At 36.3% G+C, this 13861-nt stretch overlaps 2 protein-coding genes across 2 annotated transcripts in view; both read left to right on the forward strand.

Annotated features, from left to right (window-relative positions):
* Nucleotides 1–13861, forward strand: part of LOC146138943 (E3 ubiquitin-protein ligase XIAP-like) — a 65420-nt gene that overhangs the window by 7628 nt on the left and 43931 nt on the right. The gene's annotated exons all lie outside the window — the stretch shown is intronic.
* On the forward strand, nucleotides 2476–9108 carry LOC146138946 (NACHT, LRR and PYD domains-containing protein 3-like). Its single transcript, XM_083393733.1, has 8 exons — nucleotides 2476–2520; nucleotides 3147–3342; nucleotides 4223–5943; nucleotides 6853–7008; nucleotides 7561–7614; nucleotides 8082–8243; nucleotides 8758–8895; nucleotides 9079–9108. Exons 1-8 carry the CDS (start codon nucleotides 2476–2478, stop codon nucleotides 9106–9108), a joined length of 2502 nt encoding a protein of 833 aa, XP_083249859.1.

Genomic DNA, 13861 nt, shown 5'->3' on the forward strand with positions numbered 1-13861 from the left:
ATTTATTAGTCTTCTGGGAAATATTCTAGTTTGTTATTATAAATTGGCCTCGTTTTGTGTCTTTTATTGTTACTATTGCTGAACAAGCGCATAATTATGAAGGGGAAGTATTATTTTTAAATTAAAATCCATTTGTGTTTTACTTTTTGAGCGCTGAAAGCATAGTAGGCCTATTTTAGACTTGTCGCAAATATTAAAACAAGACAGTGATGCTTTATTTTGAAAGTAATGTTGAATTTCAATTTACAACGTTTTCAAAATAGTACACCACGTGGTGTCTCTCTTGAGCTAGTGCTTGTTGCTAAGCAATTTTTAGTCTCGCAGCAGCAGCCTAAACATAAATTGCTGGCCGCTAGAAAGCGCACTTTAAATACAACAAATAGTTTACAAAATATAAAGAAACTGAAAAGCTGAATTTTGAATTTTAAGATTTTGCCAAAATTTATATTTTAATAAATTTAAAAATGTAAAAATACGCTTTTCAACCCTGTTGTTTAACGACATATTTTTTTAATAAACATCAACTTTTCCTGTTTTTAAATAGTAAATGCGTAAACATCATCAAGTTTGTTGTCAAACACAAGTCATTAAATGTCATACCTTTTTAATACGCACGACTTCATTTATTTGGTAAATGGAGTTAATTGTTATTACTTAGTTTATCTCCAAACCTATCACTTTACATTGCTGGGCATTCTGCACTTTTTATAATTGGGAATTTGATCTGCTGTGGTGCGAATTGCTGAATATATATCAGTTTTGATTGAGTAATCTTTAACTGTTAGTTATGTCCGATGCTTGCTTTATTGCGATGTCCGATATTTGGCCAAACATATCGGCCTTTCCAATCCAATACTAAATGACGTCATTAATATTGACAGACTTCCAAAATTGTTTCATATTAAATGTGAAATAATTATGTATTTTCTATGCCACAATTTCATCGTTCAACACTTTGGCAATAATGTTTTTAACTGGAGAGTTTTCTTTTCGACAAACGCTATTGAATCGCGGCGAGCTCTCTCTTTTGTTCCATTGTGACGCAATAAACCGGATGACGTTACACCTGCCTACAAAGGTAGCTTCGCAAATTCTGGCCGAGTCTTCCAGTCTTGCGTAAATCATCCCAACAATATGGTTTTGGAGTTTCGGAAAAACCGAAACTGCCTCGACCAAACATGTAAGAAATAATGTAACCAGTGGTGGGAATTTAAAACACAAAAAATAAACTTGTGTAATTTCGGTTTTCCACAATATGTATTCAGAAGCAAAACTTTAATTCTAACCACTGATGTAACAAATTCATAAATTGCCAAAACCGGATTGCACAAAAAAGCGCGAACTTGGTTAATTTTATCACTGAAAGTACTAGCTGTTATCTGATCACTTTTTCTAAACCCGCAGTAAAACTTTGATTTTGACGAAAAACGTGTCCAGAGAAGTATTTTATCACAGACGATTCACTGTTTGACGGTTGACATCACGACACAGCAACAGTTAAAGCGCGACTTCATTATTTGCTTGAATGGAGTTCTTTGTTCTTTTCACAAAGTAGGCCTATCGTTTAGATTTACATCAAGGCTTATTCCCATTTTTATGAACTGTAACTTGCTTAGTTGTTCTGCTTTCAAGAAAGTTGTTTCAGTCCGTTTAATATTTGCTATAATGGTTGGCTTTTATGAAGGACAAGTAGTGTTTAGTCATTAAACAAGTTGTATCTTCAGGCGGTACATTAATAAATATTTTCATAATAAATGTTACACATTTTTAATTGAACGCACAAATATATGTTTTGTTTGGCAAAAGTGGTTTTATGTTCGAACTAACACGTTTTTAAAGGAAACATAGTATTTAGTTACGATTTTGTGTCGAACAGTTTGCTTTTTACACTCGTGTACATTGACAAAGCTAAGAAAAAGTAATAGCCATTTATCTGATAGAAAGAACAAATCGTTTTTTTTGCTTAAATTGTTTTTTAAATGCTGTTGTTGCTCGATGATTGTTTTTAACAGAGAGATCGTTAGTAAAGTAACTTGCCTAATTTGACCAAACTTAATCGACATAATGTCGAAGAGTAGCAGGTTTTCCCATCCACAGCTGCCTTAAACTATATATCAGCGGTCTCGTTTCGGGCAAGCGTTAATTGCACAGAGCAGATTTGAATTACCGCCAGACTTCGCAGCTGAGTTATATCAGTAACTTCCTGAAAAATGATGACGGACTTCGCTTTGTGACATTTAAGTTTAAAACTGTGTTGTCTTAGTTAGTTGACTTTGTAGACGACCTATGCACAATCACTCCGTGGACAAATGTTATGTTATTTCAGATGCAAATATACTTTTGCAAAGTGTTTTGTTTTAACTCATTTATAAAACTGAATTGTGTAAACATAGCTAAGTTTAGAGTGTTGCCTAAATGTTATTTTACCTAAAGATATTTTAGATAAAACCTTTTGTAAGCCACCTCAGACCAAAGATGTCGGTCAGTGAAACCGAAGAAGTTAACAATCGCGTGGAATCGGTAAATATAACTTTTGTTGCTTTATAAAGGATTAAGTATTATTAATGCGTGTTTATAGCGAATTTGTTATGGTCTTGTGCTATGGTCAAGCAAATGATCAGTTGATTTTTTCGTCCGTAGAAAAACAGCTCCATAACGATATTTAAGGGTAAACAATGAATTTAGTTCAATAAATCTTTTGTCACCCTCGTCATCTAAGGCCTAAGCTAAGGGATAAGTTTGGACAGAACCGAACATGATCTCCATTTACTCGTATTGTTTCATTGCGGCGAATGTCGCATCTTTTAAAAGAAACAGATATAAAGCAATCAGTGTATCAACTATTTAAAGTGCGTTTAATGAATTTTGTTTTTATTTCTAATCAATAAACATTGTCACGACTAAACCCGTTTACAAACATCAGAAATCATTTAGCACAGATACAAGTACAGCACCAATATGATCAAAATGTGACCTGTAGCTTTACTTGGAGTTCGTCCTTAAGGTTCTTGTTTTTTTTTTTGATAATACCTTACTGCAGCAAAACATAAAACTCTCAAGCATTACCTTACTTCATGATTTACCAACTTTAAAATAGTGTTAAATAGCGGACAGTTAAAGTGTTTATTAATTTACTTTTCTAACAGGACCCTATACCCGGCCCTAGCCAGTCAATCAACGCCCAGAATCTACAAATCGGGGACAGACATTACCATCTTCATCCACCAGCAGTACCAGCAATTCAACCAAATCGTAGATGGATGGTTCCTGTCGCTGTTGTCATCTTAGCAATTCTTTCGGGCGTCTGGTTCAACTATCCTCAACTGTATACATTCGACCACCGTAAGTGCGTTGTTTGACGAATTATGTCACCGGGTCTAAGATGTGTATGTGAGTGATGGGGCTTGTTGGGAGGCATCAAAGTTTTCCAACAAAACAGTGAACGCTTAGAGCGAAAATTTCTATATAATTGTAGACTAGAGTAACCTATATTTTACCGACTACTATGGTTCTGTTAGCTTATTTATAGTTTATTCCATCACAGAAGGCCGTAAAATAGAAGGCAAGCAAGGAGACAAGAAAAAGTTTGTTTTGACCAGGACGAGAGACAGGGAATCTCAGCCCAACACAGTAGTGAGTAGTCTATACAGATCACATAATCAGACACGAGAAGAAGGTGATATATATTATGTAACAGGGATATCGTTTGGCAGATAAAGTTGCGGCAAGACAAAGGTACAGAGTAGCTTCACCAGAGGTTGCCGAACTAATGTGAATTAGTTTTGAAGGTTCGATTACGCCCCAACGATTTTTATTTTATATTTATAAAAATGTAATTGTTTTATTAAAAGTTGAAAGATAATTGAAATAAAATCGCCTTTAAAGTAATTATAATCGATGGTTTCATATTTGGGCATAAGTCAGACCTAAAACATCAGGCTTTTGAAGTTATCTTGATTTATGACATCATCAATTTCATGTTTACTTTGTTTCAAGCGAATTAAAAATCTTTAGGGTCCACGTTAAAATGAGTTTAGGAACCTCTGCTCTTTATCGAATTTAAAGCATTTAAAAAAAACTTAAATACCAAATTTAGTAAAGTCAGGTTTGCAAGTTTAGCGTAATAAGGCGGGCAAATTGTTGAGTTTTTAAGTTAGCTGTTTTTTTTTTGCTAACGTATTATATTCTAATAAACCTCCTTTGCTAATTTCGTTGTATTTAGATTATTTTTTGCGAGAATCGTTGGACAGAAAGGCTGACGTCATCATTGAATCTCTGCCCACTGACCCGGTACCTCTTGACGTCATCAAAGAGCATCTAGAAACGTTGGAGAAGTTTGGGACAAAAGAAATGATTTTTGTGGAAACCAGTCTCGTTTCTTTGGAGAAATTGTTTCTTGAAGCAAAGAACAATTCGATTCAAGAAGCAAAATCAAAATATCTCGGTCAAGCAAGTTTTAATGAACATGTTAAGAAATATGGAAACACAGTTGGTGTGGTTGGTGATGCTGGTATCGGTAAAACCACACTTGCCAAGCAGTTTCTCAAGCATATTAAAGATGAACTATCCACAACGGACAACTTCTATTTGTTTTTTCTTGATATTAAGAATTTGGACAAGACTAACAAAATAAATGTTTTGGAGTTTCTAGTTAAGTCGACCAAAATCAATTGGAAACACCGAAAGGACAAAGATGATGCAATTCTGGACAAATTATCAGAATCATCCAAAGCCTACATCATGATGGATGGTTTGGATGAAGCTAGATTCAGGGATCTTTCAATTGAAGCCCCAGTAATAGGTTTGTATGATCGTGCTAAGCCAGTTGTCATTCTCCAAAACCTTCTACGAGGCGACATTCTTGCAAATGCTCACAAGCTGCTTGCTTCACGACCGGGGGCTTATCACAAGCTACACCCAAGTTTCAAGCCACACTTTACAGTCCGGGTAATCGGCTTTAATGAAATCTCCTTAGAATTGTTCTTTGAACAACTTTATCCAAACCAAGTAGAAAATGAAAAGGTTAAAAAGTCACTCGAACAAAACCCATCAGCCAAGGCTTTGTGTTATATTCCAATTTTTGCCAAAACTCTTTCATCTTATATTGTGAACCATGGTTCAAGTAAAGGTTTATTCACAGTTACTGATGTTTTTGCGGCTTTTGTGGCTTCTACTATTCGCTCTACTAAGTTTACATCTAACCCTGATGTTTTGTGTCAGCTTTCGAAATTGGCTTTAAACAGAATGCTCCAAGATAAGTTTATCTTCGAAACAGAAGATTTTAATGGAGTTGGACTTAAAGTTACTGAATTGGAAGACTTTATTAAATTTCAAGCTTTTTCAGATAGCAATGAGCTAAAAATCTTGGACGGTGACAAAGTTTACTTCTTTGTCCATCTCCTCTGGCAGGAATTCTTCGCAGCACTCAAGCTCATGTTTGACACTGATATCGGGAAATTTTCACAATTTATTCAACGCAAGGAAAGTGATCAATGGGAAATGGTTCTAAGATTTCTATTCGGGTTGCTTAATCCGGACCTACACGGTAAACTACGACCGATGTTTCAAATTTCTCAAACTGAAGTTGCTAGAAAGAAAAAGTTTCTCACAAACCTCGTCACTTCACTTGCTTCACAACTGCTTGTCCGTCGAGAGTGGTACGAGAGAGACACAGCCAAGTTGTTCAAGGTTTGTGCTTTCGCTCATGAATCAGGCGATAGTGACATCATCACCACAGTGGGGAATTTCCTTCCTGGAAAGCTACATTTAAATGGAACGATCCTTCCAAGTCACGTGACATCTCTCAGTCACGTGTTACGAGCGACTGAAAGAATGTTTATCATCAACACCGGAGGAATGGTCGATAAAGTTTTATACCCCACCGTATTTACTAGCAACGCTTTGGAAATTTTGATGGACACAATAAAGCAAAATGACCATAAGGTTTGTAGAAGTGCTTTTTAGTTTTTTTTCTTTTTAGTCTTTTTTTTAAGTTGCGCGTGAATTATTTATTTTCGTTGCGTTAATAGGATTGTCCAATACACCACATTTTATTTGGAAACCAAAATTTAATGTTTGACCTGATATTATCGTACAACCCTTGTTGCAATCTTTAAAGTGGAAACACTTTCTAAAGTGGTTAAGGATATTTGATCGATGATACCAAAGTTACTGGTCACATTTAACAGTCACATTAATATATTTTATTACGATAGGAAAATGTAATGTTATGGGAAAAAGCGAACGAGTAGTGTTACTGCCATTTGGTATCGGCTATCGTAAACGATCCGATATTATCATCCCTAGTTGCAACCTTTAAAGTGGAAATTTGAAAGTGGTAAAACATATTTGTCCGAGTGTGGATGATTAATACAAAGTTAGTGTGAACATAGTTGTATGGGGTTTGTAACAATACCACAAATACGAACTGGTGAAAAACATAAGTTACCAAACATAGGCGCAATAGAGAAAGTGTATATACAGCCTAACCCAGTGGTTCTCAACCGGATTGCCGCGGCGCCCCTGTGTTCCGTTTCTAATGCTTAAGGGTGCCGAGAGATATTTAAGAAATTTTTAGAATCTGATTTCTGCTCAATTTGTAAGCTTCTTGATAGAACTATTTGTGTCCGAATACAGACCATTATATAAATGACATTTTCCTACATGTTTTAAGTTGATTGTGTAGTTCATTTCAGTAAAATACTCAACGAAAAATCTAGTCGGGATGCCGAGAATCTATTTATTATTTTCGAGGGGTTCACTGGGCTAACTGGTTGGCAAAAGTTTATGAAATGCATTATTTTGTATGTTTTTGATTGACCTTTCATGTGCACCTTTATATAACTTTTACAGATGGGAGAAGTTCATATTGGCACCAGCAAAGGAAGTGACTTCACTGCTCTCTTCTCCTGCGTTCATAAAATCGACAAGCTGGTGTTACATTGCGTGCACATCGCTCTGCCCGATCTGAAAGTTCTCACTGATGGAATTAACAATTTGGCTGAACCGGTAATTAACGTTGGTTGGTAAATAATCGTAATTTGCTTATTATAGATGTTGTGATGCCTGATACTTGATATTTTATTCTGATGCCGATACTCAAAATTTTGGACACACAGTATAACGATCCGTTAAATAATGACGTCATTACTATGCCCAATCAAAAAAATAGATTAAATACGTTTCAAGGCCATTTTTCTAGGTTATTGGTCAAAATTCGTTTTAGCGCGAAGAAGTTAAATTACCAACAGATTGTAACTTCTATTTTTGATGAACTTACCTTTCAAAATAGGAATTGCTGCATTATGTGGAAATTCATGTTTATAAAACCTTTACTGCTTAGTATTGGATCGGCACCGATACAAGCCTGGGACGAGTACCGATACTTCCACTTTGTATCGGGCATCGGCTCCGATCTCTAATCAGGGTTTTACAACCATTATAACAACACATAACGCTTGTCTACCACTGCATGGTGCGTGATACCACCTCATGAAAATAACATTGTTTATCACTGCAGCAATTGTTTTAACCCCGTTCTGGATATTTCCTGCTTACCAGCACAAGCTGCCATCAGGAACGCTAATTGAGATGACTGGAAGCCGCTTGTACCAAGTATCAACTAATAACTTGTTTATGTAGATGTGGTGGTTGAGCTTGCATGACACCAACCTTGGTGGTTGAGCTTGCATGACACCAACCGATGCCATATCTCAAATGGATTGCCCTGTAAGTTTATGACCACACAGTGCTTAAGTAACATTAGCTCCAAAACTGAGAGTGCAAAAAAATAACCGCGTGGGGGGGGGGGGAGTGCACATTTTGTGGGCGGGTGTCACCAACGGCGAGCAGTGAATGATTATGTTTTTTAACTTGTTATTGTTGAGATGTTGCCACTAGCTGTCGCCCGAGTGTGTTTATGGGGAACAAAATGTCACATGTATTTGATTGTTTGAGATGTGCTGACAATACTTGGGGTAGTTAGAGTTAATATTAAGCTTTCCCCCTTTAAACACCGACTGCATGAAATGATTGGAGGCCACCTGTAACAATATTAACCTAACAAACACTTGTTTATGTAGATGGAAGGATTGGCCCTGTATTTCACCAAGCTTGGATCAGATGAACTTGCTCTACTGGCAAAATCTATTCACAACGTTAAGAACCTATCTTTAAGGAACTGTTACATTAAAGAGACCGGTCTACAACCTCTAACCGATGCCATATCTCGCTTGGATCGACCTGTAAGTTTACTCTATGTATATTATCCACCACTAGGTGCGCTGTATGCGGACTACTCACACTGACCCCCTAAAACCGGGGGTGCACATTTTGAAATAGGGAATTCCCCATAGACATCCAAAACCTAGTTTGTGATTCACAAAAATATCGGACGCAAAACTGCAATAATAATGTAATTCTCTGAATTTTCGAAATGCGTCCCACAAGGTCCAAGAGATTGTAAAATTCTTACAACATCAGACTTTTTATTGTTAGCTTGCGGATCGCGAGGGGCGCTGCAGGATTTTGTTTAATGGGTCAGTAGACATGACGTCACACAACAGCGTTATAACGTGGCGTCGTGTTAATTGAACAAACAAGTTGTGCCAAGCTGAACAAATGTACAACCTAATTATTTTTTAAATAAACCTGAGTTATTTGCCCAAAATAATTCTGCAAACTTCTTCATAGCCACGATAGACGCAATGTAGCTTACACTTCTAGCGTCGTAGATTAACTAACAACGTGTTTATGTAGATGAAAGTTTTGGATTTGGGAGGCAACAATATTGAAAGTAAAGGGGTTGCTTTGCTTAGAAGTTGTGCTCGTAAAGTCAAGCTGCTAATGTTACGTGAAAACGATATCAGTGAAGTTGATTTGGAATCTTTGCGCAAGGTAAGTTTGCAAATTTTATAATAAGTAACAGACTCACAAATGAAAAGCCTCGTTTAATGCGAACATAAGTCCCGCAAACTAATTTCATAGAATTTGTAGCTTTCAGTTGGCGATGCATTTCAAGGCTCTAATATACTTGTTTTTTATATTTGAGGCTGTTAAACACTCTTGTATGTTTTACAGCTAACAACGGTGGAATTAAAGAAATACTAACAACCTTGACATCTAAATGAACTTCGTTCATCTTCCACCAACTGGTTTCGCCGCCTTATACTTGTTTACTTATTTGGGAGCCCTAAACGTTTTTAAGTTTCAACAGATTTGCAATAATTGGATCTCACCACCAATCGGCATTTGTGTATTTACCTTATTGCCACAATCTAAACCCGGGTTGTTTAAACTTGGTGTTAAGTGTATAATTTTTAGGGGGTCCATGAAGGCCTAATTAAAATATTAGTGTATGTTTAAAAAGTAATCAATTTTTCAAAAAAAAGTTTAATTAAATAAAACGATTTTGCACTGAATGTATTCAGACTCCATTTTTGTGTTGTGATGTGAATTTATGACGTCATCTGTAAAATTCCCTTCCTCCGTGGTCCATGCGAAGCAAAAACAAATTTTAGATATATCCGCAAAAAAAAAAGTTTAAGAACGCCTGATTTAAAACTGTAAGGTTCAGCAAACAACTTTTCGCATAAAACCTCTGATAAACCCTCTTAGTGTGGCTCGAAGTTTAACTTTTTTTGTTTTAACCTGATTGATCTTTAATGTAATTTATGGCGCTCATGATATCCACGATACAGTTGACATATAGTCGAAATTAATTTGTCAATATAAAAAAAATATTTGGCAAATTTAAAACAAATCCTAATTTGTTCCTTTTATTGTAGATTTATATTGAGCCTTATTTTTATTTTGCTGTGCTTGTTTGTTGTGTGTGTAAAAAAAGGTAATTGTAAAAATAATGTAGAACAATTGAGTCCTTTATACATATTTCTGCACGCTTATTTTGTTGATTTTGAGTAGTAAGGCGTGGTATAGAGTTGGAGAAGTTGCTTAGATTAACTCAAAGATCAACAAATTATTTCATAAAGTGACGAGTAACTGTACGGATTAATGATTGCGGGTAGGGTTTAAAAGTTTGTGCTAATAACTTTAATAATATTAAACGAAAAGAAACATAAAAATTATCGAATAAAATATATAGACTTAGCTTTAAAAAATCAGTTTGGATTCCGGTGTTGTAATGACTGAAGCCAATGACTTGATTCAAGTGTATGTCACTGTTTTTAATTGACTTGAATTAAGTCGTTTTGATAAAATTACTTGACTTAAGTCTTTAACAAATGACTTGACTTGGACTTAAGTTATTTCACAAATATTTTTCACAAATATGTGTGTTTACTTTTGTGTTTGTTGTCTGTTGCAAATGGTTTACAAATCCATTTCGAACAGCACAAAACTTAACATGTTTCAGGAACTCTGAAAATTCTTATTTTAAACATTTTAAAACTTGACAAATCGGAAAGACTATATTTAATAAAAAACAATTTTTTTTAAATCATCAAAAATCGAAAGCACGTCAAGGCTTTGCCAAATTTTTATTTAAAACCGAAAAAAAAATTAAATACAGAAGTATTACACAACTCATTTACTCTTAAGCCCCTTAAGAATAAAAATAAGCCATTGCTTAAAGGTAGTTTACCAGATAATAATTTAAGCGCGGCGCAAAATTCCTGCGTTGATTGATTGCGCAACTGACTCGTCCAAACACGTGCGCGCGAAAAAGTTTGCCATTTGCCAAGTTGGATGTGAAGGAGCAACAGTCTGGAGGAATGATGTTGTACGTTTGTTGGGAAGATCTCGTTTTAACGCCACTGGGGCGTACAACTATTATGAGGTGCTGTAACAACTAGTGGCTGTCACGCGCGTCAATCTCGGCTGTGGGAGATAGGCTTTAGCATAAACCTCTTTTGACGCAGGGAAACCGCTTGGGTCAAAGCAAGGTTCGGGCAGGGAACCTTGCTTGATCTTGGCGGTGCAACGTAGTTCTGGTGCCAAGAGAAGGTTAGGGTGCGTTGTAGGTGGCCCATAGATGAGGTCGTGGCACCGTGTTGAATAAATAGGTTTCATTTAGCTTCGCCTTACATAGTGGGATACTCCGCCATTTAATTTCGTAGGATATAGTTTGTATGGCGGTTACAACTAAATAAGGATTAGGATTTTAGATTCCGACGGTTGTGTTCACGGGCGTGTCTTGTGTCCGTGTAACGCAAGTCAATACAAACCGGTATTGGCACCCAACCTCGCGTAGGGCATAGGATCCCCCAACCCCTGGCTTTAGCTTTTAAATGCAGATTTAATGCCCATTTATAGGTTGGGTTTGGGTAAAAAGTTTGAAAAAAGAACGGTGCTGTGTGGAATTCTTTTTAGGGCTGCGCTGTTTTGTACCGTTCATAAAAAAAGTCGTGTTAACCAAATATTGCATTTTAGTTTCTTTTTCTTTTTCTTTGGAGCTAAATGACCGAATCCCATAGGCTCTGGTTTTCAAGTTAGCTTAGAAATTTATTTAGCAAACACGTTATGTGAGAGCAATAGGCCTTGTCCGTGCATTTTTATACACTTTTTTCTTTCCTTCAAATGGTAGCCATAAAAATGCCGGACAAAAACACTTGAAAACCAGTGATGTTGGCATTAGTTTGCACTAAAATGGCTAATCAAAAAAAATTAGTAAAATCGAATTTTGAAGGGTTGTTTTCTGCAAAACCTCTCGCACACCAGTCGTTAATGACGTTGCTAAATACGGTAAATTTATAAACTTTACAAAAATGTTAAAAAATATTTCTTGTTTAAACCACATACCGCAACTGGCAAATCCGCAACTGGCAAAAGCAAAAAGTGTCCGGATTGTTTTTCAGAGCTTTTTCACATAAAACTGCACTTTATACTTAAGCACACTGCACAGCTCTGAACCAATTTAGTGAGGTTATCGGCAACAACACATTTTATGTAAATTTTAATGCTTTCAATTCGAACTTCAACTAGAAGTGAACTATAACCTAAGAATCGAACTCAATTTGGACAAAATTTGCTCAAATGTTGTGCTTAACACTTCATAACCTGTAACCACGATGCGATGAGACGATGGAATTCCGACGAAAGAACTGTGTGTTGTGTTTGCACTTTGCACGAACATTTGAGTCAGTTGCACTAATTTAAATTTGTTGCCGATATATATTGTGGAAGGGAAAGTCTTAGAAGTTCAGAAAGTTCGGTTGAATGTTTTGTCTTTTTTAATGTCGACTTGATCGTCGACAAATGACTTTCAATGTAGCGATTTTTTGCAGTTTCTTTTACCATTTTTCCTACAGGCTTGATTTTCAGTTTTTCGCCCAACAAACAAAACACTACACGTTTCCGCAACATTTTCCCGCATTGTGTTTGGGTTATAGGTTTAATGTGTCAGTGATGCATTTTGCCACCAACAAAAAAATACTTTTACAAGTCTTTTTAAAGAGAATAGGGTTATAGGGATGTTCGTGAAAAAACAGTCACTCATCCGTTGAAACTAGGGGGCTGTTCCCCCATATAGGGCCTTAGGCTAAGAGTTTTAAGGTTTGATAGGTAACATTTTTCCACATAGGGCTTAAAGAGTGTTTAGGGAATAGGTATGTTCGCGATTGCTCACTGTAGTAGGAAACCAGCGGACAGTTGCCCCCATGTATATAGGCTTAAGGAATAGGAGTAGCAATAGGTTGTGAACAAAAACCTCAACGGCTATATGAATAGGATAAGCAAGGTTTAAGATTTAAGGCCCCCCATATAGGGCTTAAGGAGTAGCAATAGGTTGTGAACCAAAACCACCGCGCCTAGGGTTTAAGGTTTAGGGATAAGGATAGGCGCAATAAACAAAGCCACTGAATAGTAGAAGATGATATTTTAACCTTTTTTCTGTATTTTCATGAAACACCGTAAGTACGATCGGGAAAGGACCACGTGACCGGTTGACATTATGACGAACAAACCAGGTTATGACGTCAAAATGACTTCGCATCTCCGGGAGTCCACAACGATCGACCGACCAGATCAACGTCAAGTTTGAACTTCAATTCAATCACGTCACATGTCATCTCTGTGTGATGACATCACTGCTACGTCATCAGCGTACAACCACTAAGCGGGAATGACGTCAACACCGCCTCTACTTGACGTCAACTTGCTTCCAACAACTGACGTCATACTGTTAGGATAATGCTCTATGAAAGGGTTATGATGTCATACTGACGTCACTCATCCCAAAACGTCTCATTTGACGTTTAATTTTTTATTTGTCGCTGTGTGTTTGCTGTGTCCTTTATCGTCGCATTTTTGTGGAAGTGTTTCCGCGTAACCTATTGCGCTTAATATGGAAGCAATTTTCAAAAATAAATTTGTTCTTTTCTGCAGACCTGGCTTGTAAAATAATGAATTAACAAGCTAAAAATAGTGGCAAATAAGCTTTTAAACCAGCCTTGCCAAATTTTCAAATTTTGCCGAAAAATCATTGCCCAAAATCTTTATTAAATCAGTTTAAGGCGGTTCTAACCGGTTTATGTTGAAAAATCCGGTAAATTCCCCATGAAATATGTATAATTTTAAAATCGTCAAAAATGGATAAAACATCAAGGCGGTTCTAACCGGTTTTTGTTGAAAAATCCGGTAAATTCCCCATGAAATATGTGAAAAAACAGCAAGGCTATATATAGCCTTGCCAAATTTTCAAATTTAACCGAAAAATCATTTTGCTTCAAATTGCCCCAAAATCTTGATTAAACCAGTTTAAGGCGGTTCTAACCGGTTTTTGTTGAAAAATCCGGTAAATTCCACTGAAATATGTTTTTGTTTTCAATCGTCAAAAATGGAAAAAACACCAAGCCTATAGCCTTGCCAAATTTTCAAATTTTACCGAAAAATTATTTTGCTTCAA

Source organism: Ascidiella aspersa, chromosome 7 (assembly GCF_963924565.1).
Source record: "Ascidiella aspersa chromosome 7, kaAscAspe10.2, whole genome shotgun sequence".
NCBI classification, from domain to species: Eukaryota; Metazoa; Chordata; class Ascidiacea; order Phlebobranchia; family Ascidiidae; genus Ascidiella; species Ascidiella aspersa.